Source organism: Alligator sinensis, unplaced genomic scaffold, assembly GCF_000455745.1.
Source record: "Alligator sinensis unplaced genomic scaffold, ASM45574v1 scaffold169_1, whole genome shotgun sequence".
Classification (NCBI taxonomy): domain Eukaryota; kingdom Metazoa; phylum Chordata; order Crocodylia; family Alligatoridae; genus Alligator; species Alligator sinensis.
Window position 1 is genome coordinate 587053 of NW_005841924.1, and position 20064 is coordinate 607116.

A 20064-nucleotide genomic window follows, 5' to 3' on the forward strand; every position below is an offset into this window, starting at 1 on the left:
TGGAAATTAATGCCAAAGTGGGGCATTTCCTTGTTCTTTCCATGACCAACTGAAAGACATTTTAGTGTCATTTACCACCATGGAATGGCACCATGGAATGAATTACTAAAGTTGAACTCTGGAAATAATGGGAGGTAGATTCTCAGGAGGTCATTTGTTTCACTGAAGAGTATATTACTATCTCTTCCAGTGGGATCAGTCATAGACATAGTCAGAGACATAGCTTTTAATTTTACCTAACTCATGCACTGCAGGACAATGGGCATCAGGGGTAAACTGGCTGTTTTTCTGGAGTGGTAACTTACTTTTTTATTCTGTCCTCTTATTTAATAGCATCTCAAGGGCTCATATAAACACAAGAGATTCATCACTCCAGAGGGGATTATTACTATCTCAAACCTAAGGAATTTTCTAGTGTGTTGCATTTCTGTGCTGATAAAACACTTCTTTTTACAGAGCTACTGAACTTGACAAGTTGTTAAGTTGTCACCATGATTTTTTTTAAGATTAAGACATCATTTTAAGATGTAAAGTAAGTTCCACAGAGAAAAGTCCCTGTGATTTACTATGGGTCAAATTTTGCCACCACTACTTATGTGGAGTACTAAATTCTTGAATTACCCCTTGAAATCAATAGCATCTTGTCTAAACTAGGGTTTAAGGCAGTAGAAGCCAACCTTTTGGCAGGCATGCCACAAATTAAGCCCTACCTGTGCCCCAAGTGCCACTCTGATCTCCATCTCTAGAGACATGAATGAGTTTGAGCCCTGGGATGGTGGAAGACAAGTGTTACTGCCAAAAGTCAGGTTAACTCATCTCCAGCTCTGCAACTACCAGTTTTATATGGTGAACAGGATCCAAAACCCTGAATTCAATGGTGGCTGCAGGGCCAGGGAAGGGCTAACCTGGTTTTTGGAGGTAATACCTGACACCTCTGCTTGCAGCAACATCCTGGCCCTGCTCTGCTCCCTTTACTGAGAACCTGTGACTCACGTGCCACATAGCAGTTGCTTGTGCCACTTGTGGCATGTGTGCTACAGACTGGCCACCCCTAACTTAGAGTATGATGGTAATATATGTAGTTGACCCATGGTGACTTGAATTAGAAATTTTATAGAGGCACTTAACCTTTAATATTCACTGAACTAGTGAAGTTGACGGAGGTGGCATTTTAAATGATGGTGCCTGGGGTAGCATGGGGTGGGGGAGGGAGGAAGGGAATTGAAATCAAAGGATGGGGATGCTACTCACCTATCTAAGAAAGTAAATGCAAGTCATTTTTGCGAAATCAGGTCCTACATAAAGCACAGACATAGGAAACTGGTACTAAAAACCTCTCTCTTGCTTAAGCTAAAAGAGTACACTTCTTCCTGATACTAATAGTAGGCTCTTATACTTGTGGTAAGAATGTTGAAAGGATAACACCACACAGGATGGGTCTGTCCAACAAAGTTTTACCAGCGTAGCTGTCACCTAGGAAAGACCACACACACACATACCTGCCAAGAGACACAGCTAAGCCATCAAAATCCCCAGTCTGGGTGTAGCTCTGCTAACTAGAATAGGTTTTCTGCTAGATTAGCTAACGTCATTCAGAGAGGTGGTATATGGCAGCATAAAAATCCCATCAGCTGGCGCACACATCTCCATTTGAGGGCTCTGCTGATCTAGCTGCAATGGCATAGCTACAATGGTATAGCCTCCATAATACAGACAACCCCATGTTCATTGCTGTACACTTCATTTCACTTAGAAGAAAAGACTACAAAGAAATAAGATTCTTCTTAATCAATTAAATACACAAGCCACCAAGGATTTTCTTGGTCATGCCAAACTTCAATACCTGCTTATCAGGCTAGGTGTGGGTGAACCACAGCTAGTTCTGGTAATGACTACAACAACAACTACTGCAAAGAGCTGGGTGTCAAAGATGGTCAAGATATGCCTTTAGCATTTCTAACATGGATTAGAAATTGCCCCTCCTCTCTTGCTTTGTCCTACTTGTATTATAGCATGACTAATTTAACTCCCTCTAGGGTACAAGCCAGCCAGTGCAAAAGATAGCAGCCCATAATGCAACACTGGGGCAATCTTATAAAGATAATAGACCTGCTTTGCCTTCTTTTCACCAGTTGCCAATAGGAAAGTAAATGAATTACTTGCTTTGCTGACCTTTATGCCATAGTTAGAGGGGCCAATTGTCCATTTTCTGTCTTCCCAGAAACCTAGACACATTACAGGTATTGTGCAATTCACTGGTTAATCGTGCAATTACCTTCAGACCAGCTATACATGCATAGTAGCTATCACGCAATAAAAAGCTTTAACGAGCTATAAATTTAGACTGAAAAATGTGTACTAACTTTATAGCTGGTCACTACTGAGCTTAAATTTGCACATGTAGTATGGTCTCCCTTGCAGCTAGGTGCATCATCAGCTGACCGGGCTTCCAGCTACAGGGGCAGTGGTGACGTGTAGGGGGTGCACGGGAGTGCACGTGTACTATGGCCACTTTCAGGAGCAGTTCAGCCGCTCACCAGTTGGTAAGTTTTGCGGGAGGGGAGGGATCCCCTCCCCCTCTCCAGTTGGCACCAGTCACCCATGCACAGGGGTGTACCATACCTAGCATGAATGGTTATTAAATAGTTGTATTTGGAAGCTACCCTCCCCATAATGAAATACTGTAGACCACTTTATGACACAATGTATGTTGAACTGTTTTGAACTGGACTTAATTATTTTGGCTGTTTTGCAATTAAGTTACGGTACAGAATCCAGTGAAAGAGAATGTTATTAATTAAACTATATCTTTCCTATTTAATACACTATTAATATCACAATATTGGCTTTTCCCTTGCTTTTAGGTACTTTATCATCATGAGCTTCCACAGAAAGACTGCATTTTTTAAATCAGTTTCATATATTTAATTTTCGTTCTTGAAACTAAACAGACATTATTAATCTCTTCCTTAATAAGCTGTACCACACTCAAGAGTATCAATATTGTAGTCTTACCTTAAATTTCCCATCTGATGAAAATATGCTGACCCATTTGTTGTCATAATCTGCAATAATGATGTCACCACTTGGATGTACAGCTACTCCTGTGGGACGCTGTAACTGGCCAGGAGATCTTCCTCGTATACCAAAACGACTTTTGAACTGGCCATCATTGGAAAATATCTGTGATAAAAATTACATTTATGTTTGAAGTAATTTTCCATAATCACATTAATCTAGTTCTTGGCCTTTGGGAACCAGCAAGATAGGTAAACCGTAGAACTATTATGGCCAGATAGAGGACTGTAAATATGAAGCACTGTTATAGCCTATGTTTGAAAGCTATAGGCTCAAGTTATAGAGAAGCCTCAACCTAGACCCTAACTTGATAATAAATATGTGCTTTGCACTGATATAGCACCATTTCTTCAATGATCTCAAAGTGCTTTACAAACATAAGTAAATTAACCTTTACAATGTCCCTCTGAGGTAGTTGGAAGGAAGCATTGTTATTCCCATATTATAAATGAGGAACCTGAAGCACAGAGTGACTTGGTCAAGGTCATACGGGAAGTCTGTGAAAGAGATGGGAATAGAACCTAGAACAGAATTTCAACAATTAAATCAAGTTATCTAATTTAGAAGATAAAGTTGGGCCATCCCTGAGAGATGATTAACATCTCTCAGAATTTAGCCTATCTGTTTCCAAGCCAGGTAATTAGATATTGAAATTCCACTTGTGGCTGTAAATATTGAAATGAGAGTGCAGAACGTTAAGAGCACATTTAGAAGCCACTAGTGAAAACTTGACAAAATGAAAGCATGGGTCCATTTATCTCCAACCATACATGCTGTCCAAATAGAGCAGACAAATCCTTAACAGTGAAAATGACACATGATAGAAGGGGGCAGGGGGTGACATAGCTTGATTTTCACACAGGAAACTGAATCTAATACCTAAAGGCAAGAAATAGACGTCATGGGGCCTGCTGCTATAGAAATTAATGTTTCCATTTTAAAATCAGAGAGAAAAGTAAATTAAGAGAACTAAAAGTCATTTGAAATGACACCTACATTTTGTTTTTCCTCAGAGGTCAGCTTATGAAACTGGATGTTTGGACACTTAATTCTGCTTTGTGTGGAAATATGGAAATTATAAACTTGTAATGCCAAGTCATACTTGCAAATAAGACACACTTTTCTAATATCACTTTCCTGATTGGTCTTTTCTTTATATTTAAATATATTAAAAAGGGAAACCATGTTTGCAAATCTGCTAACTGATCTGAACTAGATACCGGTTATCTCAAGAAACCAGAATGACCAACCATGGGCATTGCACATGGTGGGCTTCCTTTATATTTTCTATCAGTACTTGAATCTTCCAAAACTTGTCTCTACTAAAGTCAAATACTAAATATGGCAAATTATCATACCTGCACGCACTGGTTGTTACTGTCTGCTATTAATATTTTTCCATTTGTAGATGCAGCTACCCCCTGAAGGTTTGTGAATTCCCCTTTGTTTCTTCCTTTGGTACCTAGAATTGGACGTGAAACACACAAGTGAGGTTATACACATCTAATCAACTAAGGTTTTTGATCTCAGCATATTTGTTCTTTCTTTCCTTGGTAAATTGTTCCTTTCCTCAATCAAAATTAACTCACAGAACAACAGTTCTGAAAAAGAAACAGCATCGTTCTTTAGCCCCATTAAAGCAGTAATCCCTTTAGCCTTTCAGAAACAGCTGCCTCTGATGCTTTTCTGTGACAACAAACAAAATACTTCCTACAGGATGGCTATTTGGCTTCATTATGCCCAGAAAGGAATGAGACTGGTATGATATTCACATACTAAGTGAAAGGCACTAAAATAAGAATCTGGGTACATAGATGAGTATGTAGTGTTAGTGGCCTAAGCTCATCCATTTCACCTGTATACATAATTCTCATTTTATAATATGTAGATGTTCCTTCTATTGAAAACTCTGAGGCAGAGACCGAACTTTGTTAAAGGTTTGTACAATATCTCACACAATGGAGATGTGATCCTGATGGGGACCTCAGAATGCTATTGTAGTATATATATTAAACATAAAAAATAGTTCCTGTAGTGCAACACGTGTTTGAAAGCAAGAGCTTTCAACAGCATTCACTAAATCTGGGTGCCTCAGTTGTTTGTTTTCCATTTTGGATGCGTCTACATGTGCATTCATGCGCTTTTCCTAATAAGCATTGCATTTAGTACTTCCAATGTGAAGTACTGCATAAAATGCACATTAGGGTGCCCTAATGCACAGTAGCGAAATTGCACACTATTTTAGTGATGCTTAATGCTCAGTAGCCTATTTTATTTTACATTAGCATATTAACACAGTTTTTTATACAACATTTTAATGCACATTAAAATAAACTACTCCGCATTAAAACGCTTGTGTAGACACACCCTTGGAGACATTTGGAGAGTCCCTGTAAGTTAGAAGGATCACCTCTGCAAGAATGGCCAGATCTTGAACCAATGTAGTTTGTAACTCTACATAATGACTATATTTATTTTCAAACAAACAACTAACTATGCAGTTTACTAAAACCTGACTGTAATGCTATTTTATGTGGGAAAGTATTTTACAAGCAATCATTGACTGCATATCCTACACATTATATGTTTCAATATATAGTCTTAATTTGAAAGCTGTATTTTGTTTTAGCCTCAGATATCCTGTAGTACAATTATTAAAGTGTTTGATTGTGATTCTGGATGTAAGAGTGATGCATTAGCCCTACTTTGCCTTTAGCTTTCATTAGTGATGCACGTTTAAGAGCTATGCCTTTCCTCCACTCAATCTGCTCAGGTGGTGGGGATTGGATTCACAGTTTCCATTATTGATTAACAAGAGCACTTAATTGCCCTGCAGTTTGTGCTGAAAATATATTCCTTTCTTTCTCAGCCTGCTCTTATGACTGCAGGGTACTTATATCTTCTCAATGAGATGCATACTTCTTGTAATTTTTGCATTGCAAAGGGAAAATAAATGATAGAGGGAAAGCAAGCTATATCTGAGTTATGCTACCCAGACTTGAGTCATTTCTGTGTATTCTTTTAATGACCTATACCCATGGGCATGCATGCTGACCCAGTAATTTTCTTCCTGCATATGTTAATGATAACTTCCCTTTGTGCCCTCCAGCCAAAAGAAGTGGGTGAAAAGTGAGAAGCATTCCCCTTACTACTGATGGAAGAGGAAAAGCATTTGTCATTAAAAGAGGAGGCGTAAGTCAGAGCATCTGGAAACAACTAACATGAACTTTACAGAATGCAAAATCTTTTCCTCAAGAAGAACATTCTCTAAAATGAAAATTCCTTGACTTTTAAGATAACTCAGAGTTACATAAAGGGCTAGTCAGAGTGCTCTTCAATGGGACCTTGTAAATATACATTAGGAGAACAAAACAGTGGACATTGTTCAGGAATGTCACAGCTACAGTTCCCAACAGAATTTATGAATGGTAATTTATTGCCAGAGTTTACAGAGAGTGAAATTCAGCCCAGAGCAGAGGGTCTGTGTGAGGCACTTGGCAGTTATTAAACCCTTGAGTGGCAGGCAGGACTTTCTATGGTGTTTCTGTATTGGAGTGAATTTTCCAGCAGGAAGAAAATGGCACCAAGCTTCAGCTAATTTTCTAATGTACAATCAACAAGAAAATGAGCAACCCAGAACTTTCACCAAATACCATGTAGGATCAACAGAGTAGGGGTGACACCTCATCCAAGGAACTTACTTGGCTCATAAATCCTCTTTTTACAAGATAAACTCTACCATAAATATTGTCTAATAGGCCCCTGGCAGACATTACACATAAGGCATAATTAGTCTGTTAATCATGTCTTAAATACTAGCCTGGCCACATGTTAAGGGAATTAATGATTCCACATTTTTTGTAACATGAATTCCACATTTTGTGGCTGGTTTCCATCACACCTTAACTTGAACCAATGGCAGAGTTAAGTGACTGTCAGTTGGCTCCAGGACTGCACCAGAGCTCCAGCTGGCCCTGGTGCGGTCCCCAGAGCTAGATGATCATTATCTGATCATTGCTTGGCTCTGGAGACAGCTATGGAGCTGGTTGGAGCCCTGTGTAGTTGTGGAACAAGCCAAAAATCAGCTTATTGTCAGGGATCTGGCTTTCAGCTTGCCAGGGCAGGGAGAGCCTGGGATTATGATTCCAGGTTCCCTTTCCACTAGAAGTTACACAAAATTGGGAACTGCTCTCTGATCCCATAATTGCACATCCTGCTATACCAATGTGGCATGGCAGGAGACATGATTGTTGGGATGGGGGATCAGAGCCCCTTGTGCCTTTAAATGAATGTCTGTCAGTAGCTGTAAAGATGCTGGCCCTCTTCTTCAGTGCACCCTGGACACATTGAGACCTCCAGTCCCTTGGAGATTTTACCGCACAAAACTGAAGACAAACATTAAATAGATCCAGCTGTTTTCAATATTTATAGGCTGATGATGCTCTGGTGCTTCCCAAGCAGTCAGATCCAGAGACTACCTGGGCTACCTTTTTCCCAACCCTTCCAACCTATGCCGAGTCCCTGGAGAAGAAAGCAGGTGGAGTGTACTTAATTCTGCAGCAACACTCATGGAACTTGGAAATCAGAGGACAGGGTGTAGGAGGGAAGAGTTTGGGGAACCCATCAAGGGTCAGTCTGTGCAGACATACACAAATGCTAGCTGCAGTTGCAGCACCCTCTTTTAATGATTTGGTTTTAGAAATAAGGTATTTTCATCTTATCACACAATAAATGTAATCATTTCATTTTTATAGCTTTGGAAATATTGTAATTATATTCATGGCAATAAAACTACTCGAGCTTGATAGTTCAATATCACTAAGATTGCCGGTAACTGTTTAATGGTGTGTTAATAGCAATGTATCTCGATGACACACTTGTTGCCATGATCTGAAAAACACTTGTAGGGACAGATTCTCTCTCACCTATTCCCATATTTACTTGAATCCCAGACAAGGTTTTTCCCTCCATTGAACATGGGGGGAAAGCCCTTACAAGCAAGGTAAAAGGGGGCAGGAAGGCACTGCAGCTTTGAGCAATCCTAGCTGGGTCATGAGTGATTACAGGGCTCTGGGGGCTGGGCTTAAGGGGTTAGGGGAACAGGTAGCTTTCTCATCCATCCTCCTGGTTGCAGGCCGTGGGCCTAGGAGAGACAGATGTACCGAAGAGGTGAACCAAAGGCTTTGGCAATGGTGCTACCCAGAGATGATCCCAGGTGCAGGGCCTGGGGCAAAGCAGCTTGCGCGGGGCCCCTCTCCCCATCCCACAGCACACTTATGCTAGGGAGTGAAAGCCCCAGCACACCAGACACAGTGGGAGGGGTGGCGGCCAGAACTTCCAGCCAGAACAAAAAAAAGAGACGTCCAACCTGCTGGGAGGGAGGGTGGGTGGGCTAAACATCAGCTGTGGCCTCTCCACCTGGCTCTGTGGGGCCCTCTAAAGTGCTGGGCCCAGGCAGTTGCCCCGATTCGCTCCCCCTCCAGGGACAGCCCTGGTGCTACCGAGAGGGTTTTGGCTTCCTGGACCACAGCATGCACTTCAGAGACAGAGGTCTTCTGGGAAGGGATGGTATCCACCTCACACCAAAGGGGAAGGTTTGGTCAGGATAGCGGACCTCCTCGACAGAGCTTTAAACTAAGATTTCCAGGGGATGGAGAACAACGAGCGGAGCAAGCCCAGGGGCCAAGAAACAAACAACCATTACAACAGGAGATGACAGGAAGGACACTACAGCATGAGCTGTGGGAATGGAGCTCCCTCAATGTGACAACGTGAATTGGTATTAAGGAAGGGCAACTTGAGACCTTCTTGGTCAAGATACAGGGGGGACATGGCGAAAGGGACCTAACTTTGGAATATATTACAGATCTCCAAATCAAGATGAAGAGCTAGATTTGGAAGAGGCTGCAAGAGCATGGGATATGGTCATCATGGGCAACTTTAACTACCCAGACATCTCCTGGGAAGAACACTTGGCCAGATCTGACTGGTCACGTAGATTCCTGACTTGTATCAACAACCTCTACCTGTCTCAGGAAGTATATGGGTCGACCAGAGGAACTGCCCTCCTAGATTTAGTCTTGGTCAAGAGGGACGACCTGGTGAGTGATCTGAAGATAGAGGGTAGCCTAGGCGACAGTGACCACAACACTATCACTTTCATTGCCTGTCGTAGGGCTGGGGAAATATGTCAGTAAGGTACAAATTTGACTTTAAGCTAAGGGCTTTAGTGAGTAGAGTGCGGACGAAGAGTGGTCATTCCTCAAAGATACAATCCTCAGTGCGCAGTTGTCCATACCTGTATGCAAAAAAGGTGGCACAAGGGCCGGGAGGTCATCTTGGCTCAACAGGGAAGTCACAGATCTTCTGAAAAAGAAAAGGGAGGCTTAATAGTGATGGAAGCTAGGAATAGGCCCCAAGGAGAACTACATAAGATTGGCCCACACCTGTAGGTGGCAGATTAGAAAAGCAAAGGTGGTGACCAAATTCAGGTTAGCAACTGAACTCATGGACAATAAAAAGTCCTTTTATAGGTACATAGGTAACAGGAGAAAAAACAGTAGAAATGTGTGACCACTGCTTAATGCATCTGGACATCTGATCACTGACACCAAGGAGAAAACTGAACTCCTGAATGAGTACTTCACATCTGTATTCCTCCAGTCTAAGAGTGACAGCCTGCTAAATGCAAATATGATGCAAAATAGTTGCTGTAGAGATGATCACTTACTAACAGTCAATGTAGAGCTGGTGAAAGAACAGCTAGAGAAGCTGGATATCTCTAAGTCAGCAAAACCGGATGAACTTCATTTAAGAGTGCTAAACAAACTAGCTGAGGTCATCCCAGGACCATTGGCAAACCCATTTGAGAATTTGCGGCGGCCAGGAGAGGAACCAGAAGACTGGAAGAGGGCCAATGTTGTGCCCATCTTCAAGAAGAGGAGAAGAGAGGATCCAGGGAACTACAGGCTGATCAGCCTGACCTCAATCCCAGGAAGAATCCCCCAAGAAAAGGACTCTATATGCGATAAGCTAGTAGAAGGCAAAATTCTAAATGACAGCCAGCATGGCTTTGTCACGAGTAGGTCATGTCCGATTAACCTCATGTCCTTCTATGACCAGGTTACTCACCACCTGGATAAGGGAGATGAGGTCAACATCATTTACTTGGACTTTAGGAAGGCCTTTGACTTGGTGTCCCATGAGGCTCTCAAAGTAAAACTAGGGGACTCAACAATTCAATGGTCAGATGAGTGGGAAAGTGGCTGCAGAGCTGGACCCAGAGAGTACTAATAGACAGATCTGTGTCAACCTGGTGGGAGGTAGTCAGTGGAGTCCCCCTGGGTTCGGTACTTGGACCAGTGCTTTTCAACATCTACATCAATGATCTGGATGCGGGGGTGAAAAGCACACTGGCAAAGTTTGATGATGACTTTGGGGAAGTGCGGCCATGCTTCAGGGTAGGCTGACAATGCAGGCAGACCGAGAGAGATTTGTTAGATGGGCAGACCAGAATCACATACTGTTCAACACTGAGAATTGTAAAGTGCTCCATCTGGGAAGGAAAAATCTGAAACAAACTTACAGGCTTGGTGGTGCTACACGAGCTATCACCACATCCAAAAGAGACCTGGGGGTCATAATTGACCATAAAATGAACATGAGTCACAAGTGTGATACTACAGTTAGCAGAGCAAACAATATGCTGGCATGCATCAACCAATGCATCTCATGCAAAACTAAGGAAGTTATTCTCCCACTCTCCCAAGCAGCATTGGTGGAGTACTGTGCAGCTACTGTCCAGTTCTGGGTGCCACACTTCAAGAAGGATGTGGAAAAGCTTGAGAGAGCCCAGAGAAGAGGCATTCATATGATTAGAGACCTGAAGAGCAAGCCATACTAGGAAAGGCTGAGAGATATGGGACTGTTCAGCTTAGAAAAGAGAAGACTTCAGGGTGATTTGGTGGCAACTTACAAATGTAGTAGGCTTACCTTTTTCAGGACTTGGGTAAAGTCCCAGGCTCAACGGTCTGCTGTTTGATTGGTGGAGCTTGTCCACCAACCCAGAGACAGCAAAGGGAATCAATACCGTGCCCTTTTCAAAAGGGAGGGGGCAAGGAGCAGCTGGACCTGAATCAGAACTGCGCCAGTCAGGTCCAGAGAACTTTGGGGGTGGGGCCCCTGAAGAGTATAAAAGGGAAGCATGCTCAGCAGGCTAGGGAGAGACGATGAGGGATGGCAAGGAGAGAGAAGCTCCAGAGATGGCCGTCCTTGGGACCTCACCTGAGCTTCAGCAGTGCACGGATCAGTGCACAGGGAGCTGGCCCTAGGAGCAGCTTGAGGCTGCTTGGGCCTCACCTGGTACGCAGGTCGGCACATAGAGAATCTGCCCTGGGAGCAGCTCGCGGCTGCTCGGGCCTCATCCGGTGCGTGGGTCAGTACACGGAGAAACTGCTTTGGAAGCAGATCGCTGCTGCTCATGTTAGCCCCAGTCCTAGGCCAAGTGACCAGAGCCCTGCAGTGTAGCTCCACCTTTAACTAAAAGAGCACTGGTGCCCAGAGCAGGGCCCTGGAAAGGGAAGAACCCCCGGTGTGAGACCAAGGTGTCAGACTTTGCAAGGGCTTGGCTCCCACAAGAGAGAGAGAGCCCTAAGTGCCCAGTGTGGGGCACCAGGCCATCGAGGAGAACTGAAGGCACCACTGGGGAGAGGCTCTTGCAGGATTAGCCACCAGAGGATGAGCCTTGACTTATCCAGAGAGGAAGCATGAGTTACTGGGGAAGTGGGCCCCACAGGGGAGGGGGACATAGGTGATGAGAGTCTGCTGCCTCCACCCTCCATTGCGGGAGGGGCGTGTCCACGTCCCAGGGCCCTAAAGGGGAGGGGCTTCAGGGACACCCCTTGGGGAGGTGCTGAGTGCACCCCCTGTTTTGAGGTTGTCATTGTGTTAAGGGCTATATAGCTAGGGGTATTTTTTAAGCGGGTTTATATGGTTCGTGTGTTTTAATGCCACAATGTGTATATTGGTATTATTATTTGTGAAGGTTTAAAGAAATATTATTGTTAATTTACTTGGGTTATACAGGTTAATATCCCTGTGTGTTAATTGTGTTGTATAAGTTGTAAGTTATTTGGTTCAAATTTGGTATTATATGAATTGTGGAATATTATATATATATATAGCAATATATGTTAAGCCTTGTATATATTCTGTTTTATATTAAGTGTCTGTATTTATTCTTGTAATAAATTGTACATAGTTAAGTATTTGGTTTCGGCTTAGCTCTATAGAGAGGGGAGGAAGCTGCACTAGTAGCTGACCCCTTCCTCAGCACCCTGCCTGACCACCACCACTGTCAATTCCAGTCTTTCCCTCAGCAATGTGATTTATAGGAGGAGGAAACCAACGTATAAGGGAGCTTTTAAATCGGGGTGTAAATGCTTCTATTAAACCAAAGTACTCAATTACGCAACAAACCACAGTTTGGGTAAGCTGAAAATGAAATCAGGGAAGATTTTTGCACCTTATATATATAGCACACGTTTTCATGGGCTGAAAATTTGAAAGTTGAAAATTACCAAGTTTAGTAGACAATCAGCTCTGCTGTCAGACTTTACCTGTCTCCAGTTCCACGCTTAAGTAAAGCAGGAGAAGTAGCAGAGAGAAGGATGGCATCACTCACTAATCAGACTGAAACACCTAGTCACAAAGAACTCTCAGAGAAAGATGCTATATGGCAAAGTGCAAATCAGGGCACAAAGAGAGTTAAAGTACAGATGACTGACCCCTACTGGTAGACCATAGGACTGAAGAAAGGAGGAGGGAATGACATGTAGCCCCCACATCCAGTTCCTGTGCTATCATTGCTGTCAGCTATCTGGAGAGTTAAAGCAAATTCTTGTTTTAATTGGTGCAGCATAAGTATCTATTATTTATTAGTTGGCCTTATTAGGAGAAAGAATTTTTATAAAGCTAGCAATACATTCAGTGGCCATTACAGTGACAGAATAGCAAATTCTATTTCCTATCCTTATTATCCATTAAAGGGCTTGCAGTAGAATTATGTTTGTTAAAAAAAAAAAAAGTTTGAAATTTTGCTTTTCTAGTGTTTAAAACAATGTGTGTGTGCATGTTTTGAAGAGAGCTAATTCTACCCAAAGGGTCTCTCATGGACTCAGAAGAACAGACTTCCTCCTTCGGCTTCCTCTGTGCAAAAATGAAATTTATTTTCTATCTATGGGGACTTTTTACCATCTTTAATTTTCCCTAAGCCTGAGGAAGGGTGCTTGTGCCTGAAAGCTTGTAGAAAAAGATAATTTTTTTTGCGATTTCTTAGTTGGCTTAATAAAAGGTATCATCTCTGAACCAAAAGTTCTAGAGTTTTGCATTTCTCTTTGTCTCAGACCAACATGACTACTAAAGACATCCCTGAAAAAGAGATTAAGTTAATTTATAGAACATAGACTCTCTTGCTTCTTTTCTGCTCCTGTGTTTATGTTTGTTTAAAATAAATTAATAATTATACTTGTATAATCAGGTGTAGTCAGTACCTTAGTTGCAAGGAATTGACCAAAACGCGTACTCATTTGCTAAAACAGAAGATTTTAATTGGCAAAAGATCTCAGTTATGATTCCTCATGGCCACAGTAATTACAAGCATCCCATTTATACTAATGCAAGGACAAAAGGAATCTGCTACCAGATGCTGATCACCAAATTCCTTGTGCTTAAAATACCTACAACAGCTTCAGAAGAAATATCCACATGCTCCATGTATTTGGATGCCTATAGGCCCATCATGTTATAGTTTTCCAACAAAACTACAGTTGTTTTCTACCAAGCCCCAAACAATGTTAACCTTGCCTAAGTTAAACTACAACCCCAGAACTCAGCCAGATTTGTCAGATGGTTCACAGAAATCTCATCTCTTGTCAGTACATGAACTCTTTGGCTAGGGACAGAAGTTACACATAAACTGGTTTAAGTGATCAGAAACGAGTTTAAACCTTTCACAGAACAGAAGCTCAGTGCACATAAACCAGTTTAAAAATGGCTGAAACTGGTTTAAGATCAACCTGGTTGAATGCAGTATCAGACTGAACTGATTTGGGTCAAACTGGTTAATGAAACTTCTGTCCCAGACCCCTTCCTGGTTCAAATTAAATCAGAGTCCCCCACCATCCCAACATTTTGCAGCCCTGGGTCAGGCTGTGCTATCTGCGCCAAAGAACAGGGGGCCCTGCCCCTCTGCTCCCTAGCTGGAGCAGTGAGGGCTGCAGGGGGCCCCAATCCCCCTGGGTATGAAGCCCAGTCTACAGGGTTGGGGGATTGGCCCCAGACCCCAGCCAGGGTTTGCCTGGAGGGGACAAGGAGGGGGGTTAAAAACCCTTTCCTCTGCTCAAACTTAGTGCTAGAAACAACTGTGGACTACAAATCCCAAAGGCACCTGGAAGCAGGAAGAGGAAGTGATGAGCAACCCTGTAGAGTCCTGCCGTTGCAAGTCTGGACTGAAAATCCCAGAGGATTACCTCGGGGGCAGCAGGAAGAGGAAGTGAACACAGAGCCAGAGAGCCATACTTCAGCACCCCCTGGCTTCTGGCTTGAGCCACCACAGGCATGTGGCTGCATTTCCTGAGTCAAAACTAAATGTGTGTTCACTTCTGTTTCAATTTAATCTGTGCAGTTTAGACTAACCTTCAAAGACTGAATCAATTCAGCCTCAGGCTTTTTGACTGCCTGTATTTAGCCTTTAAGACAGAAGCACTGACTTTCATGTCCCAGTGCTAGAAACTCCAGTATCCATAGACTGAAAGTTTTGAGTTTTGCATAGCTCTTGTTCTCAATCTGTTTTTCTTTACATACTGCTGGTAAACATGTCTGAGCCATATCCATACAATTCCCTCTGTTGTTGTTGCTAGAAGTGGATCTGAATTGTAGATGAAGCTGACATGAGAAAAGGTTGCTTAGTCTTCACTGTCTATTCAAAGACTGGTGTCTCCAGTGAGAATACAACAGGCACTAATTGTGGGTTTTGTTTTTTGTGATGAAGATACCTGCCTACAAGAAAATGGAGAACATTCACCAAGAACTAAATTGAATTTATTAAGGGCACTTAACAGATATGATACCATAAGTTTTGGCTGAGGAGTCCTGGATTTGACATATAGAGATTTTCATGTCTATCTTCTAGTTTGCTGAACCAGCAGTCTTCATAAAATCAATTTTATTGCCAATAAAACAGGACACAATCTTGCTAAGGAAAGAATCAGTAACATATATTGACTCTGATATCTTATAGCATCATTTATCTTATAAGAAATTATAAATTGTCTCTTTAGAAAAGGCTGGGAGCTTCTGAGCAGTTCCTGCCATACTCGCTTTACTTCTCTTCACTGTACCTTTAAGGCCTCCTCACCAGATCAGATTGGTTAAATCAAATTAAAAAAAAAAAAAAAGAAATACTAACTGTCTACATTCTGCCTAGATATTATAAATCCATTAGAAATGCAGATAAATCCAATAAATGTATCAAATAGATATGGCTAATCAAACAACAAATCTTATCTACCTGTATTTTTGCCAGAGTTCTAAATATATTCTAGTCTTCACTATATGTTTGCTCTTTGGTGTCTGGCTAAACCAGCATATTGTCTTGTTGGCAAATTCTCTTAAACATAACACTGCCATTCCTATTTTTTAAAAGAAAATTATTTCTCTTGTTCATTCTTTGTTCATATAATGTGACTAGAAAAGTGTATTCATGTAATAATTTATTTTTTCAGTTATACAGTAAAATCAATCTATATGCCTTTTTAGTTGTGATTTCCTATATTTTCAGACTTAAATTATGTTAAAATATAGTTAAATCTAAAAATATCTGTAAGTGAGAAACAGATCTGGTATTAATCTCCAAAAACCAGTCCTATAAACTCATAAAATTCAGAGGTAGAGCTAAACACACAAAAAATCCAAATTCTTGCCCAATGGTGAAGCTACATAATTTACCATATCTGATTTATCTTTTATACTTCAAATTAAATTAATCTGCTTTCTAAAGCATACTTTTTAAAATTTTCTTTTACCCTCAACATGTGGGTAAAATATTTTTTAAAGTATCAGTTTAATCTAATCTGAACCTATAAATGTAATCAATACAAAGAAAATGCATTCCTTACCTACTCTGAAGATCAAGTCATCTTCAATGGGATTCTCTTTTCTTTTTCCAGTGCTGTACATACTAGCTGGTCTTTTCACGGCCTTTTGCTTCACGTGGCCACTGCCAGGAGATTTAACACGCCTCTTAACCCCTTCAGTAGTAGGGGACACATCTGCAGATCTGACAACTTTAAGTTTAAATGGACTGCCCTTGATATGCTGATCATAAAGTCTCAGTGACAGAGTAAAGTCCCCTTCCTTCTGAACAGTATACAAAAATTCATAAGTGCCATTTTTATTGTCAAGTATTTCTCCATCTGCCACACTCCCATCAGGTGTGCTCAGTTCAGCAGTGAGGTAAGCATTTCCAGATTTACAGAGCTCCCCATCTTTGTCCTTGGTTGTGATGGTAACTGACATAGGCTGTCCAATAACAGTCTGCCTCAGTCCCTCACCCGTGGCAACTGTTTCAGAAGCTACAGCATTAGTGGTTAAAATGGTGCCCAGATTGTGAATGGATTTCTTCAGTCCATCGGTTTCCACTATGAAGTCCAGTTGGTCATTTTCACGTGGGTGCAATGGGAAGTCCCGGTCAGCCAGCTCATTCAGCTTGTCACTCATTTGCTTCTTAACCAGTAGAACTTCAGTTTCAGTACCATGATTGAGTGCTTGGGCTGTAAAGTTGCTACAACTCTTTATACTCTCCTGTCCTTCTAGAAGGGTATCTAGCTGTGTTTGGAGAACCTGAATGTAATGCAGAACACCTGGTTAGTGTGATGTTATCATGAGGTTTTGCAATACCAAGTTTTTAAGTACTCCTAGGTATGTAAACCTTTATATAACCTGCACAACCATGCAGTTTGATGGGGACCTCTTATTTTGGACCTCTGAACAGTGGCTTTTGAAGATCTGCTAGGTTGCACTACTGAAAGAGCTGGTTAGAACTTTGATCCTTCTGCCTGAGAGCAGTCTTTGGTTGTTAAACAATATGAGCAATTAGCTCTGCACACAGAGATTATGGTGTTTTTGAGTCATCCCCTTATTTATATAGGAGGCTGCAGGGAACCCCTTCTCTACAACTAAAGTAGGGAGAAATTGCAATCAAGACAAGAAGGCATTATTGAGAGACTCATGATCATGTTGAACAAGAAGGGTAAATTTCAACCATAAGAAGAAAGAAAGAAAAGAGCTTCCCCTAGCAGGAGCTGTGGCAGGGAAGTCTGCTCACCAGCTTTCAGCAGCCAACATGGTCTATAGGCAGGCACAGACAATAACATAATTACAAACCATTTCAGAGACAGAAGGGAACAAATTGCAATCTCAAAATCCCCTTTCACAATGCTTTTTTGGTGTATATAAAATGTCTTCCAGGAGTCAAAATTCCACATATTTTTTCTATCCCATCTTCATTCTAGAATAGGGGTTGGCAACCTATGGCTTGTGAGCCACATCCAGCCTGTGAAGAGATGATATCAGACCCACCAGGCACATTTGCACACTTAGTGGCTGCCTCTGTCAATTGCTGCCCCTGGCCCAAGGAGGACTGAGGCGATCTGCTGTCAGTGAAATGTCACCCAGCCCCTGTCCTGGGACATACCAAGTTAAACTGATACTTTGGCTATTAAACAGCCCCAAAATAACTATAACCCGTATGTAGGAATTATTGAATTAAGGGTAACAAACCATAACTCTGGGAGAAAACAATTTACAATTATAGAGTTAAATCATTACGCTCCAAATACTTGTTTTCTTTCATCACACAAAAGAAAACTATTCAACCTTACCATAACTAATATTTTAAACATGTTTAAAGCATTAAAGCAAGGCGTATGCCAATCAGTTTGGAGAACGGAAATTATTTCTATCTTGTTCATTCTTTTTTTATATTATCTGACTAGGGAAATGTATTCATGTAATAACTTACTTTCTCAGTTATATAGTAAATTAATCTATATGCCTTTTTAGTTGTGAGTTCCTATATTCTCAGACAAAAATGATGCTAAAAGAGGTAAATCTAAAAATACTTGTAAATGAGATAGATCTTGTATTAATCTCCAAAACCAGTATTATAAACTCATAAAATTCAAAGGTAGAGTGAACAATTTCACTTTTGTTCAAGTGTACTTGCAGTCGATTCATTTTTTGGTTTTCCTACTGTATGTTATCAAGATGATGCTGGAATATCTGGGCTTGACATTCCTCAGGGAAATAATATTTGTCTCAAAACAAAATTGTGTCTAAAATTTCTGCTTTAAAAAACCTCATGGAAATCTAAAAATCCTGACTGTAAATTAACACAAAAAATCTGAAAATATGCATTGATAGGAACAGCATTATGTTGTACCTTGGGTTGACACACATATTTTGGGCTGTTTCAAAAGAAGAACATTTCAAAAGAGAAGCTGCTGATCAGGTGTTACATTATAGCTGTTACAAGCTAGAAGTGATATACAAATGTAGCAAAACTACTCCCAGTTTAACTCTGAATGAAACTGGGCATGTCTACATGTGCATTTACTGCATAGTAACCGTGCAGTTAGCGGTTTTTAAGTCGGTGTCTACACATGCAAGCATTACAGCACAGTAATGCTGTGTGTGCACTGACTTGGGAGTAAAGTTAGTCCCAAGTCAGTCCACACACAGTGTTACTGAGCAGTAATGTGTCTACATGTGTGCTACTGCAAAGTAACTACTCGAGCATAAATTTGCTACCTGCATCAAGCAGGTAGCAAATTTACGCCCAAGTTGGCATAAGTTGCCATAGTTATTTTGTAGTAACCTAAATTACTGTGCAGTAAGTGTGCTCATGTAGACATGCCTACAGTGTTAAAGTTGGAGCTGTTTTGCTACATTTGTATCACTCCCAGGTTGTCCATACATAACTGCTGTAACATAACATTTGCTGCCCAGTCCAGGGCAAGAGTCGCTCCCCTCCCCTTTTGGGAGCTCATGAAATGTGATCTCAGGAGAAGATCCAGTGAAGGAGTTAGGCTCCTAAATTTGAACTATATCTAAATCTTCAATCCTGAAACCCCCCCAATCAGCAGCTGTCTAACTTTGGAAATGTCCAAACTCCATAGGACCTGAAGTTTTTTAACTTAAAGTTCACTTAGTGCCTGAAAGGTATCCTCCTGTTTATGTGCATAAGCACCTCGGTCAAGCTGTTATGGCAGTGTTAAACAGCTTGACAGTTAGCTAACTTTTAAGCCTATTCAGGGCTAGAAACTAAGGATCCCTTTGCCTAAATTGCCTGAGGGTGTTCTCAGAACACATTGATAGGATCAGGTAGACAAGGTTCTTTGGGTAAACCTGATAGGAGCCCACACAACATAGAGGAGAAAGTGATAGTTGTATCCTATAATCTAGGCTGCTGACAGATAGGGGGGAGAAGAAACACACTTTACTTTTAGCTCAGCACGCCCCCACACCAAGCACAATGCACACCCAGAGGAGGAAACACGTTAGTTTGACCCGGCTCACCCAGCATCTGTATAGATCATGCACTTCAGCAGGGTTTTTTGGCAATTTTATCTAACAGCTGAGTGAATCAGCTATTAGATAAAAATGCCGAAAAGGTCCATTAAAGCACATGATCTATACAGATGCTGTGGAGCTGAGTCAAACAAACACAATTCTTCTTCCTGTAAAGCATCATTTTGGTTTTCTTTTTTCCACATCTATCAGTGGCCTAAAGGTTAAAGCACTCACCCAGGCAGTAGAAGAACTTCATACTCAGCTTGGTAGGATTGAAACCCACATTCCCCACTTCCTAAGGGAGTGCCCAAACCACCAAGATGTTGCGCTAGACTGACTGGGAGCACTCTACAAGCT

The 20064-nt window shown here is 41.5% G+C and overlaps 1 protein-coding gene across 3 annotated transcripts in view; it reads right to left on the reverse strand.

Annotated features, from left to right (window-relative positions):
* The window catches only part of TRIM2 (tripartite motif containing 2), a 118195-nt gene that overhangs the window by 21536 nt on the left and 76595 nt on the right, over positions 1–20064 (reverse strand). For all 3 annotated transcript variants that reach the window (XM_006019145.3, XM_006019146.3, XM_006019144.3), the window contains exons 6-8: positions 16254–16977; positions 4437–4540; positions 3016–3183 (exon numbers count right to left, since the gene is read on the reverse strand). In XM_006019145.3, the coding sequence (XP_006019207.1) occupies positions 3016–3183; positions 4437–4540; positions 16254–16977 (996 nt within the window). The remainder of the gene's footprint in view (positions 1–3015; positions 3184–4436; positions 4541–16253; positions 16978–20064) is intronic.